The following is a 19,877-nucleotide window of genomic DNA, read 5'->3' as shown; positions in this document are numbered from 1 at the left end:
AAAAAAAAAAAATTAACTTTCCAGGTTCTTTAAAAATGAGGCTTATCAGGCACAGCTGAGTCCTTCTAGGTAAAATGTTTGCTCTGCTTTGCTTCATTCTTAGGCTTGCATACGTTCTGGACTGCCAAAATTCAAATTCTGGGCCAAGGTAATTCAGATACTTCATCAAGGAATATTTAACCTTGCAACCTGTGTACATCCGTGCAGATAAAGTATATTTTTATATCTTTCGTTGTTTGCACAGTTCTGCTTCTAAAACTCTTGAGAAGTTCCCTAACCTAAGAGGGCACCAAAGCCCAGTCTATTAGGAGACCTGAAGTTTGACCGGGCATGAATTCTGCATGTCCACAGTATAGTTACATTTTTTTCCTTAGGCATTTATAAAGCACAGAAGGCTTTAAAAAGGGATTCTGTATTTCTTATATAGAACTTGCAGGGAAGATAGTGTCTTCCGTATCACTTTGTCTAGAACACCCAGAATGGCTTTGTAGCCAGATGGGCGGTATAGAAGTCAAATAAATAAATAAAATATAAATAAACACATTGAGGCACGATGTGGATTCCGATTCTGGGATCGGCATCAAAGGTTCAGCGTTCATTATTTCCAAGTGGCAATGTTCTATCCTAAATGGTTGTTGGAATATTAATTTATTTTAAAACATTGTGTGCTTGGAAACTTCAGAAACCAGAAAGTAGAGCCAGTGTCAAACAGGAGTGCAGGACTTCAGTGTTTTAGAAAACCTCATGTTGTTTTCCTGTCCTTTTTTTTGTAGACTTAAAATATTTTCCACATTACTAGCTACTATTTTTCTTACACACATGTGCATGCATGCTTATGGCTTGCTGGCTGCTGCTTCCATCTTAGCTTGTGTGTACCATACAAACAGACAAGATAAACTTTGAAAATCCTAGGTGCTGAGTTGATCTCCTTTCATTATTTGCCTTTGAAAGTAGATCAACTCTACGCCTGATCACCCCAAGGCAGCGGGATGCCTTCAGTTACCCATAGCAACTTTCTGATGGCATATTCTTTATCTGCAATAGATAAGTCTATTGAAAATTTCGGGTGTAGGAGTTCAGATAATGCACCGTCTGTGGCAGATTCATCTTGACAGCAGGAGAGTTTTCAGCCTCCATTTGAAAGCTAGTTTCTTTCAGCCACACAAATCAGGATGTCACATTGAATTTATTTTCTAAATGGGATGTGGTGTCCTAGCTGCATATCCACTTCTTCGTAGGGGTGAGAGCTACTTTCTTTTCTCCTCCTCCTGTCTCTTAAAACTCCCTTCATGTCTCAGCTGATTAATGGTTTTGTTTTTGTTTAATTTCATATACAGAGCAACTTGTGGGTGCTGTGCATACGTAGTATGCACTTTTGCTTTTAAAAACCACATGGGGCTGGTTCTGTCTTTCCAATGAAACATCATCTCTATGCAAGCAGAGAACAATTAGAATAGAACTGGGGTTGTTGTTGTTTTTAAAGAATTAATCAGCCTCTCAGGAGCATGCTCCTGTTTTCCATTCTGCTGCAACTGAGAGGATTCCCTCTGGACAACCTGTTTCCTGTTTCTTCTCCACCACCTGACAATATGCTAACAGAATCTGAGGCCCATAACTACTTTAAAAATAATCTAGTCCTTGTTCAGGGCTTCCTGTCTTTAAAATCCTGAGAGTTGGCATTAATGATGTGTGTAAATATTGCAAGCAGGGGGGATTCTGCCTTCAGTATTTATGTATATCATTATCATCCAAAGCTGTAGTGAGTTTCTTTCCACAGACATGGTTTTGTAATGTGCCCACTACTACTGTGTGCTATTTTATCTAGCCCCTAATTTTGTGAACCGCTTAGACCGCAATCCTGTGCACATCCAGTTTGGGACAAATCCCACTGAATTCCATACGATTTTGAAGTACATTTTGAAGATTTTGAAGTAAACATGTAGGGAATTGGGTTGGTTGCACGGTGACCATTATAACTAGACCTAAAAAAAAATTAAAAAGAAATCTAGGATACATTTTATATTTTTTCAACTTCAGCTGCTCAATTTTTTTTGTTTTGCTTTTTTATTTTTCAACAGATTCTGGGGTTCTTTTTCACATAATAACTATTCTATTTTTCTTTCCAAAACCATTTCTTCCGAAATGTAACCTTTCTTTCTAGCTTGGAAGTGGGTAACCTATATCACCACAGCAGTCGGAGGGCCATTTCCATCTTAGCTTGCCTTCATCCCTAACCAATGGCTATATTAGGTAGGGCTCAACATTCCCTCTAAGCTGTGCAACTGCACAGCACTGTATTGGGGGTGCATAGCCAAGCCAGTGTTGCTGCCCATTTGGTTCCAGTCATGGCGAGAACCCCGCATGTCTCATGCTCTGGAAAATTAAAGGGAACATTGGTAGAGCTGATGGGACTTGAAGTCCAATAACATTTGGAGAGCCAGAGATTCCCCACTCCTGTCTGGTTGAACAGGTAGTGGCATGTTACGGTGCAGTAATCAGTCACTATACAGAATAGTAATTTGTATGATCTTACAGCTTTCTAGCTTGTAGAAATTTGTATTGTGAAAGTGATATGTGGCTATGTTGATCTTTCAGGATGGATAGCAATGGTCTAATTTGGGCAGAAGAGCTTTGGTCAGAGTTATTTTTGTACCTGTGTACCCCTTCCTTGTCCTTCTCCTCCCCTCTTTCTCTTGTGCGTCTCAGTTTTGTATTGCAGTTGTGGCTTCTTAACCAAGTTGCATCCCATTAGGGTGTCATCTTTACCTCCTAACTCTTGCTACCAGGCAGGACAGGGAATCAGGATCAGATTCTGGTTTATAAGCATAGTTTAAGTTGCTTTGAATATAGTGAGAAACTGGCCTTTAAAAAGATGGGACAAGATTGAATGTAGGCACCGTGCTTGTTCTTCATTTGGTAGTCGGGAGTTGACTGAGTTTGTTATCTAAGTGGGACCAATTTATTTACTTGACCAGTTAGCTAAAAAAGGCTGCAGAGTCTTTAGGCATAAATGTTGAAAGGAAAACTATTTTTGTTTCTCTGTGGGAGATGATAGATACTTAACTGACTGACTTCTATTGTTGTTCATGCTGTTATTCTGTTTTGATTTGATTTCTTTAAGGAGAGCAAATTAACAAAATCACATAATTGGTTTTAAATACTACAGAGAAACTAGCAAATGTGAAACTAGGAGTAAATTAAAATATAAACTAGATGGAGAGAGGGAAACAGTGCTTTCTTTGATTCCTCTGCTCATACTTTTGGTGCCTATTTGATATCCGTAGGGCTTGTGACTGAGTGAATGCATTTGCTTCCACCTTCTCTGTGTTACATATCCGTGCCTCAAGATAAACCCAACAAACTTTGCCATCACATATGAATCCCAGTAGTGTATGGCCAAGGCCTTGAGGGGCTAGTGAAACCTCTAGACGCATGATGATTTTTCACATACAGTATCTACCTTCATGTGAATGTCATATGAACTTTCCTTTATGCGAAAACAAACACAAGCAGCTGCAATTGAATCATGGCACAGTGAGATCCCAGGAGGAACAGGGGAATTATTAAGGCCCATGATAATGCCAGTAATGATGCTGTTTGGTAGACTGGTAAACTTCAGTGAAATACAGTTCCACAACTGGGCAAGAATGGTGGAAGCAGTTTAATTATAAGAAATATTCTTTGTTCTGTTTCTCAGACAAATATTTCTATGTTTACTTATGTTCAACATGTTTTGAGTATATTAAAAACACCCTGGGATTTTATTTCATGTGAATCCAGAGGGCAAAACCAAACCACAGAATTCTGTCTTCATGGTTATTTCCCATGTCTCCATCTCTGAAGTGTCTCTGCCTCACATAGGCTTGGTGATGGTCTTAAGGGAACTAACTGTGTCGCCCGCCAGCCATGCACTAGCAATTAGCCTGTGTAGGAGGCCAGCTTATATGACCTGTGGTTTTTCCCCATTTCCTCCTCCTCCTCCTCCTCCTCCTCCTCCTCCTTCTCATCCCACACAGAGCATACTCATTTCATGTTACTGCAGATGGTCAGATGCAACCAGTTCCTTTCCCTCCAGATGCTCTTATTGGACCAGGAATACCTCGGCACGCTCGCCAGATCAATACCTTGAATCATGGGGAAGTGGTGTGTGCAGTTACCATAAGCAACCCAACAAGACATGTGTACACTGGTGGGAAAGGTTGTGTCAAGGTCTGGGATATCAGCCAGCCTGGCAACAAGAGTCCTGTTTCTCAGCTGGACTGTCTGGTAAGTGCCGAAGATCCTTCTAGTTTCTAGTAGAGATATATTCCAGTGGAATCCAGTATTCAAACCAGAGTTGGAAAAATCTAACCTTTTAAAAGAAAAATCAGACCTCCCAGAATCCACTGACAGGAAATTTAGGTTGTGATTGAAACCTAGGCCTAGATGAATTTAGCTAGGTAATTAGCTAATGACATGAACTGCTTTGAAGACAAAAACAATCCTCAGCCAGTCCAAAATGAAAATCAGAATTAAGCCCAAACCAACCAACCTTCCAGTCCAAAACCTCAAGTAAACAATTTCAAAGTCAAGTAGCAGTCTCATCAGTGGGATGAATGTAGTTAACTAGCTTGCTCAAAGTGAAAGACAGCATCTCAAGACATACGTTTCAAAGCTGTGGGGTTTCAACCAAAAGTGCACCATTTCTGAAATGCCTCCTTGATTTTTACAAGGCAGTGACAGATAGACTGATACCTTTTCTGATGCCTTGCAAGACTACTGCTTGGGCAAAAATGCATATGGAGGAATACACATGCATGCACCTGTTCTCCCCTCCCAATTTCTAATTTTGCAAAATTTATGGCAATCATTTCCAAGCCACTTAAGTTTTGTTTCCTGGGAGACTGGGTAGAACTTTACTAACAAATGATAACATATGATTGTGGTGTTTAAATTTAACTCTTCAAAGCAATACAAAAATTGTGTGTTAGTTGTAGTTGCTACCATAAAAATTATTTCCTCCAATATAGTAAAGGTAATGTAAAACGGGAACACAAAATAATGGCTTTTTCTCTACTGACCCTGGTCTGTTCTTGACTGGGTTTTATTCTTTTTGTGCAACAAACTCAGTACTGCTCTATTGTGGCTATTAAAAGGGAGAATTTTTGTAATTGGTGCATTTATGGGCTAGAAACCTACAATAACTGAGATTTGGAACATATCCTCCCAAATTTTTTTCCTTCATAGTTTTTCTGTAGCAGATATTCTCAGATGGGGAACCTAGGGATTATAATAATAATAATGAAACTGCAAAAAAGAACCTCCATGAGCAGTGATGTCTAACTGGTGTTGTAAAATGATGCCTTTAACAATTTATTTGATCTTGTCCTCACACTCAGACTTATTTTGGCTTTGGGTTCTTTGGTTACATTCCATTTGCAACAAGATGGAAGAGCTGTCTTACATCATACTGAATTGAGGTTCACATTTTCAAGGGAAAATATATATTTTTTTAAAGTAGGGTCCAGAATTGGCTGATGCTTGTGTTCTTTGGAATTTATAGTGTTGTAGAGGTTGGGTGCAGCATGAAAGCTATCACTGTCCATTACTGCAGAACATATATAACCATTATCGAACTGGTTTGTGCTTCTATAGAACAGAGATAACTACATTCGGTCATGTAAACTGCTCCCGGATGGATGCACCTTGATTGTCGGTGGGGAAGCCAGCACGTTATCCATTTGGGACCTGGCTGCTCCAACCCCACGTATCAAAGCAGAACTGACGTCCTCAGCCCCAGCCTGCTATGCTCTAGCGATCAGCCCAGATTCCAAGGTCTGCTTCTCCTGCTGCAGTGATGGGAACATCGCCGTATGGGATCTGCACAATCAGACATTGGTCAGGTTAGTTCCTCCTCTTTAGTGCTTTCTGCCTGTGAAGCTGATCCACGAAATACACCTTGTGCAAAGGTGGCTCATATTAATAAAAAATACAGAGCAGGCAGCCATTTGGACCAATCAAAAGGGTAGATTTCTCCATCAAAGTTCCATCAGGATTAGAGCTCTCTTTTGGCACAGTATAAAAGAATAAATTTACCGTTCATTGAAGAGAGCCTCGACTCTTCTTTCTGTAGGTTTGTTGCTCTCCTACACATAGAAGGTGGTACTTTGAACAAGGAAAGCTGTTTCATTGCTAATCCTATCTATTGCCTGCTTGATGGTCCTCGATGGGTTTCCCTTCATGAAAGAACTCATTAGAGTTTCATTGCCACTTTCTTACTCTTTGTAGGTCACCTGATACTTTTTGAGGATAAAGTTCACATCTCTGTCACTCTAGTGAGTTTCCTTCCTTGCTGATTCTCCACATTATCTTCTCTTCCCTCATTTCCTGTTCAGACAAGATAGCAGTGTCTCGTAAGGAGTGTCTCTCTGCAGCAATTTGATGGGAGCTCAGAAAACGTTCACAATTCAGATTTGTGTGTAGAATACAGGTTCCTCAAGAATCTCAGAAATCTATTATTATAAATGAAATAATAGATATCATTCATTAGCTTGTTTAAAGAATATAGTTCTATCCCTTATAGACATACAAATTGTGCTAATAAGTGTTTAGCCAGCACCCACTGAAATTTCAGGAGCCAGAGAGATGAACAGGCAAGATTTCCAGCTATTGAGGGTGGAAGGTAGCATTCCTCATCACTACCAAAACGATTATGCAACCTAGTAAAAATAACACAGTAGATCAATCATCTGATAATAAATAAATAAAATGAATTAATTAAACCCCCTTCACAGATTGCTGCCTTGTCGTGGTGAAGGGGCTTGAGTTATTCAGAGAAGCTATAGGCTATGCTGTGCAGGAACACCCAAGACAGACAGGTCATAGTGGAGAGTTCTGACTAAATGTGATCCACCTGGAGCAGGGACTGGCAAGCCACTCCATTATCTTTGCCAAGAAAACTCCATGGACAGAAACAAAAGGCTAAAAGATATGACACTGCAAGATGAGCCCCTCAGATCAGAAGGCATGCAACATGCTACTGAGAAAGAGCGGAGGACAAGTACAAGTAGCTCCAGAGCAAATGAAGTGGTTGGGCTGAAGCCGAAAAGATGCTCAGCTGTGGATGTGCGTGGAAGTGAAAGGAAAGTCTGAAGCTGCAAAAAAAAAAAAATACTGCATAGGAACCTGGAATGTAAGATCTATGAGCCTTGGTAAGCTGGATGTGGTAAGAATAAACATCAGTGAACTAAAATGGACGGTAATGGGTGAATTCAACTCAGACAATCATATCTACTATTGTAGGCAAGAGTCCCGTAGAAGAAATGGAGTAGCCCTCATAGTCTACAAAAGAGTGGGAAAAGCTGTACTGGGATACAGTCTCAAAAATGATATAATGATTTCAATATGAATCCAAGGAAGACCTTTCAATATCACACTCATCCAAGCTTATGCACCAACCACCGATGCTGAGGAGGCTGAAATTGATCAATTCTATGAAGACTTACAACACCTTCTAGAACTGACACCAAAGAAAGATGTTCATTATAGGGGGTTGGAATGCTAAAGTAGGGAGTCAAGAGATAAAAGGAACAACAGGTAAGTCTGGCCTTGGAGTTCAACATGAAGCAGGGCAAAGGCTAATAGAGTTTTGTTAAGAGAACAAGCTGGTCATCACAAACACACTTTTCCAACAACACAAGAGGTGACTCTACACATAGACATCACCAGATGGGCAATACTGAAATCAGATTGATTATAGTCTCTGCAGCAAAAGATGGAGAAGCTCTATACAGTCAGCAAAAACAGGACTGGGAGCTGATTATGGCTCTGATCATCAGCTTCTTATAGAAAAACCCAAGCTTAAACTGAAAAAGTAGGAAAAACCACAGGGCTACTCAGGTATAATCTAAACCAAATTCCTTATGAATACACAGTGGAAGGGAAGAACAGATTTAAGGAACTCGATTTGGTGGACAGAGTGCCTGAAGAACTATAGATGAAGGCTTGTAACATTGTACAGGAGGCAGCAACAAAAACCATCCCAAAGAAAAGGAAATGCAAAAAAGCAAAGTGGCTGTCCAACGAGGCCTTACAAATAGCAGAGAAGAGAAGGGAAACAAAATGCAAGGGAGATAGGGAACGTTACAGAAAGTGGAATGCAGACTTCCAAAGAATAGCATGGAGAGACAAGAAGGCCTTCTTAAATAAACAATGCAAAGAAATAGAGGAAAATAATAGAAAGGGAAAAACCAGAGATCTGTTTAAGAAAATTGGAGATATTAAAGGAACCTTTCGTGCAAAGATGGACATGATAAAGGACAAAAATGGGAGGGACCTAACAAAAGCGGAAGACACCAGGAAGAGGGGGCAAGAATACATAGAGAAATTATACCAGAAAGATCTGGATGTCCCAGACAGGTAGTGTGGTTGCTGACCTTGAGCCAGACATCCTGGAGAGTGAAGTCAAGTGGGCCTTAGAAAGCATGGCAAACAACAAGGCCAGTGGAGGTGATGGCATTCCAGTTGAACTATTTAAAATCTTAAAAGATGACACTGTTAAGGTGCTACACTCAATATGCCAGCAAGTTTGGAAAACTCAGCAGTAGCCAGAGGATTGGAAAAAAATCAGTCTACATCCCAATCCCAAAGAAGGGCAGTGCCAAAGAATGCTCCAACTACCATACAATTGCACTCATTTCACATGCTAGCAAGGTTATGCTCAAAATCCTACAAGGTAGGCTTTAGAAGTATGTGGACCGAGAACTCCCAGAAGTACAAGTTGGATTTTGAGGGGGCAGAAGAACCTGAGACCAAATTGCTAACATGCGCTGGATTATGGAGAAAGCCAGAGAGTTCCAGAAAAACATCTACTTCTGCTTCATTGACTATGCAAAAGCCTTTGACTGTGGGGACCACAGAAAACTATGGCAAGTCCTTAAAGAAATAGGAGTGCCTGACCACCTTATCTATCTCCTGAGAAACCCTGTACAGTGGTGGCCCGCATAACGAGCAATTTGTTTAATGACGAATCCGCATAGCGATGTGTTTTTTGCGATCGCAAAAGTGATCGCATTACGATGTTTCTAATGGCCAAAAATTGCTTTGCGATGATCGGTAAGCGTTTCAATTACGGATTTTCGCTTAGCGATGTTTTTTTAACAGCTGATCGGCAGTTCCAAAATGGCCGCCAGGTAAAGAAAATGGCCACCCGCACTGTTTTCGTGCCCTTTCCTCGCTTACCGGGCAGCGAAAATGGCGGCCGCATGTGGAGACCAGCTTGTTCTCTTGACATGCGCTTTTTTTTGCCCATAGGAATGCATTAAACGTGTTTTAAAGCGTTCCTGTGGGCTTTTTTGGCCCGCATAGCGATGAATCCACATAGCGATGATTTTTGCGGAACGGATTACCGTTGCTATGTGGGGCACCACTGTATGTGGAATTGGAAGCAACAGTTAGAACTGGATATGGAACAACTGATTGGTTCAAAATTGGAAAAGGAGTATGATAAGGCTGTATATTGTCCCCCTGCTTATTTAATATATGCAGAATTCATCATGCGAAAGGCTGGACTTAATTCCAAGCTGGAATTAAGATTGCCGGAAGAAATATCAACAACCTCCGATATGCAGATGATACCACTCTGATGGCAGAAAGTGAGGAGGACTTAAAGAACCTCTTAATAAGGCTGAAAGAGTAGAGCACAAAAATGGTCTGAAGCTGAACATTAAAAAAAACTAAGATCATGGTCAATGGTCCCATCACCTCCTGGCAAATAGAAGGGGAAGATATGGAGGTAGTGACAGATTTTACTTTCTTGGGCTCCATGATCACTGCAGATGGTGACAGCAGCCATGAAATTAAAAGACGCCTGCTTCTTGGAAGGAAAGCAATGACAAACCTAGACAGCATCTTTAAAAGCAGAGACAAAGGTCCGCATAGTAAAAGCCATGGTTTTTCCAGTAGCGATGTATGGAAGTGAGACCTGGATCATAAAGTAGGCTCACCACTGAAGAATTGATGCTTTTGAAGCATCTGGAGGAGACTGTTGAGAATCCCCTGGACTACAAGGAGATCAAACCTATCTCTTCTGAACGAAATCAACCCTGAGTGTTCACTGGAAGGACATATTCTGGAGCTGAGGCTCCAATACTTTGGCCATCTCATGAGAAGAGAAGACTCCCTGGAAAAGACCCTGATGTTGGGAAAGTGTGAAGGCAAGAGGAGAAGGGGACAACAGAGGATGAGATGGTTGGACAGTGTCATCGAAGTTACCAACATGAATTTGACCAAACTCTGGGAGGCAGTGGAAGACAGGAGGACCTGGTGTGCTCTGGTCCATGGGGTCACCAAGAGTTGGACACAACTTAATGACTAAACAACAACTAATTAAGCAACAATGAAGCATTGCTTAGTGACCATCATTAGTTCCAAATAAATTCAAGCTTTTCCGGTGCAGAATTTTACTGCCCTTGCTTCAACATTCTACTTGAAGTGGTAGTTTATGCCAGACAAAATCCAAAACCACTCATTCAAAAAACAATCAGACAGCAAAAAAAGCACTTCTGGCTTTTGGAAACCTTCAAGGCTATCTGATTTTCAGACAATAATTAGGATGTTGTCACTTGACCATGTGAACCCTCTGCCATCATGCATATGATTAAGGTTTTTTTAAATGAACAACAGATATGCTTGCTACATAAGCTTAATCATTAATATGTTGGCAGATATAAATGACTGGCCACAGGCAGGGAACAAACTCATGCTGGAGTTTTGAAATGGCTACCGCTTTTCCAGTTGTCACTCCCTTTGCTCTCTTTCAGACAATATTTATTTCTTATTGCATGTAAATAAATAACATTCTTATCTTAACAAGAAAAAAATTGGCTGCTAGCCATCTTTGCCTCCCTGAAGCACAGCAGGTGTGCTCTGCAAACACCTCTGAAAATGCTGAGTGGCCAGAATATTAATAGCTCATTTTCAGGTTATCTAGTTGTCCTTGATTGCTTTTGGCATACCATGCATCGGGGGGGGGGGAAAAAGAGAAAGCAGAACAAAATCCTTTGGTATGTCTGGAACTAATGAGAGAGCAAAGAATTTCCCATTGGGCTAGCCTTCACTTGGGAGAGTTGACAATATGATAGTGAAATTATGCCAATGTTTCTGCATAATTACACCCCCTTTCTTTTATATGCAAATCATGAGCTTCTCCTTCATTGATGTGCACCATCCATTCTGCTTTCATACTTTAGATTCCTTCCATCCTCTGGTGGGTTATTCATTTTAGGTCCATGTCCCCAGGAGACTGTGCAGTTCTTGTGTCATGTAACTAAAGTAGACATAACCATTTCTGCACTCTCCCTTCCTTTTCAGCTTCCTTCCTGATTCCCCTTCCTGACTACTTCCTCTTCCATGTTCTTTAGGGCAACACACACATTATACACAACTTTTATTCCTTTCAGCACATAAGTGTGGTGGCCATACCTCTTCCATCTCTATTTCCTTCCTCATCCCCCTTTCTGATCACCTCCTGTTCCATCCTCCTCAAGGCACTGCGTGAAACTTCTATTGGTTTCAGCAATGCTGTTAAAAACTCTCCGCCAGCCATCCACCTACCCCATCTTATAATAAAAATCCCTCTTTCATGGGACATGGAATAACCACAGAAAATAGAATAATGGCTTAAAGACTTCTCTTTAGTCATAGGAGTTGTACTTTTTTTGAGTTAACACAATTACAATTTTTAGAACTCTTAATACACCTCTCCCTAAAAACTATCAGAAAGAATGCCTGTGATTCCAGCCTTGTCCAGGCATTATATTAGTTACCATTCTAGACACACTTAGAGTGGAAATTCTAGGCCTCCTCCATTCACTGTCCCTTTGCTAATAATTACAGCACTGAGTTTGAAACCTGTAGCTCATGTGTAGGTTCTACATGTGAGCAGTACCCCTGGAAAATCATCATAGAACCATCACCTGAGTAACAGCCCTTTCCTCTTGGGAGAGGAGAAACCGTGACTGAACAGTGCCTGAAACTGTGAGTAAAGTGACAGTGAAGGGTGTGGGGCTAGGCATTCCCCTCTAAGTATACTAAATGCCAACTAATATAATACCTGAACAGGTCTTCTGTGTAACTGTATGCCAATGCTGCTTGCTAATACCTGAGCCCAAGCCTTCCTTCAGAACTGTTGTTGCTGGTTCACTCACTTCAGAGTGCTTGCAGAAGCTCTAATCCAGCCGTTCTGGGTATACAGTATTCTTTAATTGTCCAACTGGACATCTTTGAGAAGTCCCGAGTGCTTCTGCTGTGTAGGTAAAAGCCTGCTAAATCTAAATTTAGTGGTTTTTCCACTTCAGTCTCCTGTGAGACTGGGAACAGGCCAGCCTTATTTTTTTTCCCTTCTCCAGATGCTCAGTTGGTTGTACTGAATGTTAGATTGTCCCAAAGCTATTGGAAGTGAAGATCCAAATCCATGAGACAGCTCTGAAATTTTTCAGTGAATTGAAGGGTAAATAAAAGTAGAAAGTAATTTACATTAATTTGGTGTGTTCTGTTTCTTCCTAGTCCTGTATTTCTTTATTTATGCAACGGGTTATGTTGCTCTTCTACATCCTCTAGGAAGTCTTTTGTTTTTGCAGACACTTGTAGGTTTGCAAGTTAGGGAGGAAGTGTAATGAGCAGAATGGCTACATAAGCCACTTCTTTTCAAACCCTCAAGATTGAAGGATGAATACATTTATACACTCTGATATGAATCTCTGGGCAAAGTATGCACTTCTGACTGCCCCCCCCATAGCTTTGTAATACAACAGTGTTCTATGGACTGCAAGACCAAATTTTCCTACATCACAACAAAACTGGCAGCAACCCACAGTAAATCTCAGCAAATCGGGCTGACATTTGCACCTGCCTTGATAATGAAAGGCTATTTAAAGCACCAAAGTTTGGGTGCTAAAGCATTTCTGGACAGTTGCAGGCAGCATGAGTCATCCTAATTATGAACAGGGCTGTGGGAACTTGGCACTTAAAAGGAAGTATCTCAGCGTTATACTTAGGTAGTCTAAATTTCAAATACATTCAAGTTCTGCAGCCTAAATTGCTTTTATATGACGTTAGCAGATTTGCGTATCCCTACTGTGCTCAATACATTCTGTTTCTGCTAGTAAAGGAGAAAAGCAAAGTGTTTGTAAGGGTACTGTAACACCAGATCCTGACTTCACAAAACGCTGATCAGCTAGTGCCCTCCGTTCTGACATTTTGATCAAGTGTAATCTTGCTCAGGCCTTTATCTACAAGAGAAAAAAAATTGTGGTTATTTTCTGGCTGATAAATTTGGTGCTTGTTTCTAGTTTCTGTTTGTGTGGATCAGTCAAAGCTTTGCAAAATAGATGGGCAAGCCTATGTGTAAATTGTTTTGCAGTTATGCGGCAAGGGGCTGCAGAGGGAGAGAGGAAAGGAAAAACAGGAGACTTAAAGTTTCCCCTGCCATGCAGTCCATAGGCTGGCCCTAGCTGTACCTGTGATGCTCCTTGCACACCACAGGTGTTAAAAGTGTTGTCTTCTCCAGCTTGGTCCATGTGAACATTTGTGTGGGGCAGACAAGAGGTATTCTACTCAGCATCTTGTAGAGAGGAGCGGCACCTTTCCACCTTTCTATCTGCTGTGTCATTCTTTGGCATTTTCCCCCCTCTTTAATCTGTAATTGCACAAAAATGAATTTTGGGTTTAATCCTTCAGCACTGCTAACTGCATAATGTAAGCGTGGAGAACAGGCAGCCTTCAGCGTTGAAGGATGACGGTTGAATAATATCAAAGAGATGCACTTCGTCTGAACAAAGAAATTGGTTAAACATGGCCATCCCCTATAGTGGGCTTGGAAAAAGAAAGGGTTCCATTTATTCTCTTGTTATGTACTTAATGATTGTGGAGCAACAGGGTTGTTGCTGACTTTCCTGGTCAGTGAGTGGCAAAATTTGGCATGGTTCATTTCTTACCTTCCAATTCAGTTAGTAAAATTAGGAGAGAAGGGTGAAAGGACTGCAATAAGTGATAACTCCTTGAATTTTCCGGCCAGTGACTCCAGGCATGCCAGGTTGATTCATCACTTGTCCCATGGCAGTCATTCTCCCCTTTCCTTCTTTTGCTGTTAAGGCAGGGAACTCAAGCTAATTGCTGATGGAAAAAGGCAGGACTTCTGAACACTCCAGTTTAGGGATTAAGGAAGGCTTGCACTGACACTTTGTTACCGAGAGCAGGGATTGCTGAACACCGAGGTATAAACCATAAAACATGGTTGAATAATGATGACAGCTCATGACCTGCCTGCTACCAAGGGCATTGTTTTTGCAGGCTCAGCCCATGCAAGGCAAAAAGCGTAGGGTGTTTTTTTTTTTAAAAAAGATCTCTTCCTGCATGTGTTTATATAGCTGAATCTTTTAAGTGTTTTTTATGTTCTTGATTCATGGCTTAAACAAAGCCTATAAATAACAGGCTGTGTCTGCAGAGGCAATTTGTCCTTTGTACTTTGAGTTTAACTTCATAATCGGTTAAGTTTTATTTCCCGGTGTCGTCATAGTGAATTACATTAGAGCTTCCCAAATCACCTCTTTCCCTTTTACAGATCTGGGCGAATGTGTGGTTAGTTCTTGTTTAGTCAATTTGTGATGCTATTTCATGCATGTTGGCACCTGTAAAATGTCTTGTGTATATAGTGTGCATATTTTGTTTTGGGTGTGAGGAGGAGCCTTGTTGTGGGTCTGCCTACCAGAGGGATGATACACACACACGTGTGTGTGTGTGTGTGTGTGTGTGTGTGTGTGTGTGTGTGTGTGTGTGTGTGTGTGTGTGTGTGGGCTGGTGGGTGCACACACACACAGAGTCCAAAACTAACAACACAACAGTGTTTACCTTGAGTTCTGGCAGGAAATCATTATTCAATCTGGTTTGTTTTATCAGGCAATTCCAGGGCCACACAGATGGAGCCAGCTGTATTGACATTTCTAATGATGGTACCAAGCTCTGGACAGGAGGTCTGGACAACACCGTAAGATCCTGGGACTTAAGAGAAGGGAGACAGTTACAGCAGCATGACTTCACATCCCAGGTGTCATGTATTTTGCTTGCTACATATTTCAAGGCACTGTTTAATACAACACTTCCCTTCCCTCTTATACTGGGGTACAGTTATACAGGGGGTTGGGTTTTAAAGTATTAGGATAGTGAAATCAGTACTACAATGATACTTTTTATTCACTGAAATTGTTATTATAGCCTCAGGCTACTTTTCAGGCAAAGCATTTACTGCAGAGCAAATATTTCCAGAGAAGTCACTGTGGTGACCTGTAAAAAATTTTTTGCAACAAAAAGAGAGTTTTGTTGCAATTTATTGGGCATAAGCTTTTATGGAACGTAGGCTACATTTTCAAATGCAAGAGGTCACAACTGTGAAGCAAAGTCATTTTTGTCCATGAAGCACCCACTAACTAATTTGCACCTTGTTTGACTGTAGTGTCTTTTCACACATAATTCAACTATTTTCTGTTATAAAAACAGCATTGGAAATGTTTAATTCATATAGGAATTTAATCTGGCATGTTTGGCTGGGATAGTTTGAGCAAAGGAAATAGAAATCAGGGTTTGGAAAAATTACTGACCACACCAGCTGTCTTATCCTGGGAGGTGTAGTTTAAAAAAAAAAGACTTTTGCCAGCTCTCATATGACTGCCAGGGAACATAAGGAGGTGGCAAGTGTGTTTTTCATTATAGAATTAGCAAATTAGTACATCAATATTTGCTGAATACACTTCAGTGTTGCCTTTTGGCTTCATGTACTCATACCATGTTGCAAGACTCTTTACTGTTTATCAGTTTCTTTTCTCCATTTCTTTGAATAACACAGTTCCTCCCCCCTTTCCTTTTCTATTTTTAAGATATTTTCCCTTGGCTATTGCCCCACTGGTGAATGGCTGGCGGTTGGAATGGAGAGCAGCAATGTGGAAGTGCTGCATGTAAATAAGCCCGACAAATATCAACTTCATCTTCATGAGAGCTGTGTGCTATCCCTCAAATTTGCATACTGTGGTAAGTTCGAAGAAGAGTGGTTAGAGGCTTTTCACGTTTCTACAGACTGTTGCCACTCAAGCTTAATTTCTGAAGCCAAGGCTTTTGGTCAGTTTTTATGTTTATAAAGTGGGAGTACCATCAAAGCAACATTCCTGCACAGCTCCTGGCACATAATTTGCCCAGGATGGGAGGGGGGCCGCTCTGGAACATTTAATGTTGAGAATTTTGAATGGAGTCTGTTGCTCGCTGAGGTAGTCATGCCTTTTTGGGGGGAAAAAATTAGATCATTGTACAAGTCACTTCACAAAGGTAGATTTGTCCTAGATCGGGAGACTCTGGGGATGCCCAAGGGCTGATAACAAGCACTCAAGGCATTGGGTAACCATGCAGCAAACACTTGTCAGCATGAGAAGTTGTTGAATTACATAGGTATTTGTGCTGGTTTTCTCTAGAAGGATGTCTGATAATATTTCATACTTTCTAATTCCTCACCACTGTTTCTTCTCCACCTCTCTCCCCATTAATGTAAAAATGCACTGATGAAACTTGAAGAGCAGCATAACCATATATGATCAACCAGGGTGGGAAATATGTATCTTGACAACCATATTGCTTCCACCTATTTTTGTGGCCTCAAGGAAGCTGCCAGACATCCCCCTCCCAATATAATTTAGCCACAAGAGCATTGCTTCTTCTGTGTCAGGACCTTAATTTGGTTTGTCTATGCATTTTTATGTGGGTGGGAGGGATATTTCTGATCCTTTTTTTCAAAACCCAAAGTGAACTGCCTTTTGCAAGGAGGTGCAGACCGCACAGTATTTTGTTCGTCCCCAGAATTTGCTAATTCCTGTAAAAAATTCTTTCTCCACCTGATCTTAAGAATAATAGCTGAAATTTGGTAGAAAGTTGCAACTGGAGTGGGCCCACTGAATCAGGGTAATTTACATAAAAGTTGATTGATCAAATCCCCACAGATTCAATGGGCTTACTCTAGTTAGTTATATATGTTATCTCTTTTGGACCAATGATAGAAAAAGTTTCCTAGAATATAATGTTTTACAAATGTGTGAGAATCAGTGCTAATGGGAGCTTTACTCATTAGACCTGTTAGCCAGCATGGCCCACTGCAGAAGTTATGTGTCACTCTACTTCCACAAGCGGAAAAGCATCTTTTCCCTTACAAAACTAGGTTTATACTAGTAGATAGCCTTTGCCCTTTATATGCACTTGGATCACAGCACCCAGAAGCCTTAATTAACATGGCTCAATGGTATTTCTTGGGGCTTATGGGAATTGTAGCCTGGAGATCATGTAAACCAACCTAGCTTCATCATGCACAGAAGCTATTGATTTGGGATTTTGTGCGAAACAACATTGTTTTTTCAAATACTATCTGAAGGAGACTGATGCCACTGTCTCCCCACCCCCCACACAGAACTTGGACAGCGATGCTGAATGTGCAATATGGGATCTGTTGCTATGGTCTCAGTAGCTGCCTTGGATGAGGCAGGGAGGCAGGCTCTGAGTCAACTTCTAACTAGATCTATAAGCTTCTTATAGTATTATGCTAAAGAAGTATAACTAGGAGTGATCAGTTAGCTCTTTATAGACAGTGCTTAACCTTGTGGCTCATCGTGATCTTGAACTACAACTCCCACAAGCTCTGAGAAATACTACAGATTCTTAATTGTATTAAGTAAACCTTAGAGTCCAAATGGATCTGAAGGACTGAGGTTAGCTATCTAGTATATACAACTTTGGAAGGGAAATATAAGTACTTCTCTCCTTATATGCAGAGGGCCCACCAGATTAACATTTGAGTGAAGCCACTGATAATGTTAATATAACAAGTTAAATGCTTTTCATTTTCAGTGTTATTAGCAACAAGTTAATCTCCCAATTTCTGATAGTTAAGATGAACTAATTACTTTTTCAGACCAAATGTTCCAAGCTCTGTCCTTAAGATAAACGTAGTATGAAATAGTCTGCATACTGCTCTGGGAAGCTTTACTCATTGATTGTCTTATTTCAGGCAAATGGTTTGTAAGTACTGGAAAAGATAACCTTCTAAATGCCTGGCGGACTCCATACGGTGCCAGTATATTCCAGGTATGAAAAAGTGTGTTTACAAAACGGGATTTAGTGAGTGGGGATGCTGGGAAATGTGAGAAATATGAAGAAGAATGGGGGAAATCCTATTATAATTGGTATTTGTATTCCTTACTTTTACTTAGCTGTTCAGGAAAGCAAGCATGAGATTATCTCTCATTCTGTTTTGGGAAAATATGGTACAGTGTTGTGTCTATTATATCTTAACCGAAGTGAACCCTCAATTTGGGAAGTTGTGGGAAAGAGTAAACAAGGGTTAGGGTTATGGTCTCTGTCTGTTTCTCTCTCACTCACTATCTCTCTCACATACACACTTATCTCTCACACAGAGACTTTCATATATTATAGCTGTGTTTCTTTCTCTTCTAGTCCAAAGAATCATCTTCTGTGCTTAGCTGTGATATCTCCGTTGATGATAAATACATAGTTACAGGCTCTGGAGACAAGAAAGCTACTGTTTATGAAGTTATCTACTGAGAAATTGTGTTGAGAAGATAAAAGAGTTGAACTGGGCCAAACTGTTCATAAGTTGTAGATGTAGAAGGACTTTGCCTCTTTTTTTGGTATTTTTTAAAAAAGGAAGAACTTGACTTCCACATCTTCATACGATACTATTCAACTTGTATTAAACCAGAAAACAACTTTTTGGCATCCAACTACTGGACCAATGTGAAGCAAGAAGGCAAAATGGATTAATGTAGCATAGTTTTGTTGGATTTTTTTAAAGAGCATCTGCTGAAGATGATTGCAGCCTTTTGGGTTCCCCTCCCCTCTTTATGAACTCATAGAAATCATTTTCATTGCTTGAATAAGTGGAATTATGTTTCAGCACTTGCAATTTCAACTGCATTTTATCTTGTTTAGAACAGTGGTATCTTGGATAAACTTGTTTCCTGGTTTTTGCCTCTTGGGATATGGGTTTTTGTATTATTATTTTTTTCTTTGGTTGAAGATCAAACATTTGTATAAATTGTAAATATATTTGGTTTATTACAGTAAAGGCTTTAGTATCAATAAATGGTCTCTTTCTTCCCCCGGTGCCCCTTAAATGATCTTTTTAAAAAACACCTTTTGTAATTTAAAACTTGTAATGACCTGAAGTAGAACTGTGGAATATTTTATAAAGTTTTTATATCCTGCACATCTTATGAAGCTTAATTTACTAGGGATGGTTTCCTTTCTGCAAACATTTTGCATTCAGAATCAGAATTCCCATTTGTATTCCAGAAAATGGAAAAGCAAGTACTTTTTGGAAGTACATTTGGAAGAAATGTAAATTTGGAAGACTGGGGTATACCAAAATATAAAATGAAAAGAAACCATGGGTTACAAACTGTAGAGAGACCCTCTGCAAGCTATGATCTACCTCCAGTTTGTAAATTCTGGTTGCTTTCCATGTTGTGTCACAAAACAGCTTCTTGTTTAGCCATTCCGTTGCTCTGTGTGGGGCTATATTGTTGCAAAATTAACAACACTTTCAAGGAAAGGAATAGGCTTAAGTGGTTCAAGAACAATGTGGGCATAACATTAGTACAGGGTGACATATACTTCATATGATGATAATATTTGATGCATAGGTTACTGGTGTGATTATGAGGAGAAATACTTCTAAGGGCTAGAAACTGTTTTGAGATGTTTGTCTCTTTTATGGTTTGCATTTTGATAAGTGGTGAGCTTAGCTACAGTGATGCAGAAGAAGGTTACCTGGAAGCCAAAATGAGACACAT

At 40.3% G+C, this 19,877-nt stretch overlaps 1 protein-coding gene across 5 annotated transcripts in view; it reads left to right on the top strand.

Annotated features, from left to right (window-relative positions):
- LOC110088427 (transducin-like enhancer protein 1) overlaps positions 1-19,291 on the top strand; it is an 82,412-nt gene extending 63,121 nt beyond the window's left edge. For 3 of the 5 annotated variants that reach the window (XM_072992251.2, XM_072992248.2, XM_072992247.2), the window contains 7 exons: positions 104-148; positions 4,017-4,266; positions 5,635-5,882; positions 14,935-15,082; positions 15,909-16,059; positions 18,074-18,150; positions 18,520-19,291. In XM_072992251.2, the coding sequence (XP_072848352.1) occupies positions 104-148; positions 4,017-4,266; positions 5,635-5,882; positions 14,935-15,082; positions 15,909-16,059; positions 18,074-18,150; positions 18,520-18,627 (1,027 nt within the window). In that variant the 3' untranslated portion in view covers positions 18,628-19,291. The remainder of the gene's footprint in view (positions 1-103; positions 149-4,016; positions 4,267-5,634; positions 5,883-14,934; positions 15,083-15,908; positions 16,060-18,073; positions 18,151-18,519) is intronic. The other 2 variants (XM_072992250.2, XM_072992249.2) reach the window with 1 other exon arrangement.
- The last annotated feature ends 586 nt before the right edge of the window (positions 19,292-19,877 follow it).

This window comes from Pogona vitticeps, chromosome 2, assembly GCF_051106095.1.
Source record: "Pogona vitticeps strain Pit_001003342236 chromosome 2, PviZW2.1, whole genome shotgun sequence".
NCBI lineage: Eukaryota > Metazoa > Chordata > Lepidosauria > Squamata > Agamidae > Pogona > Pogona vitticeps.
Note: the sequence above shows the minus strand (reverse complement) of the source record. Positions and strands in the feature narration are given on the sequence as shown.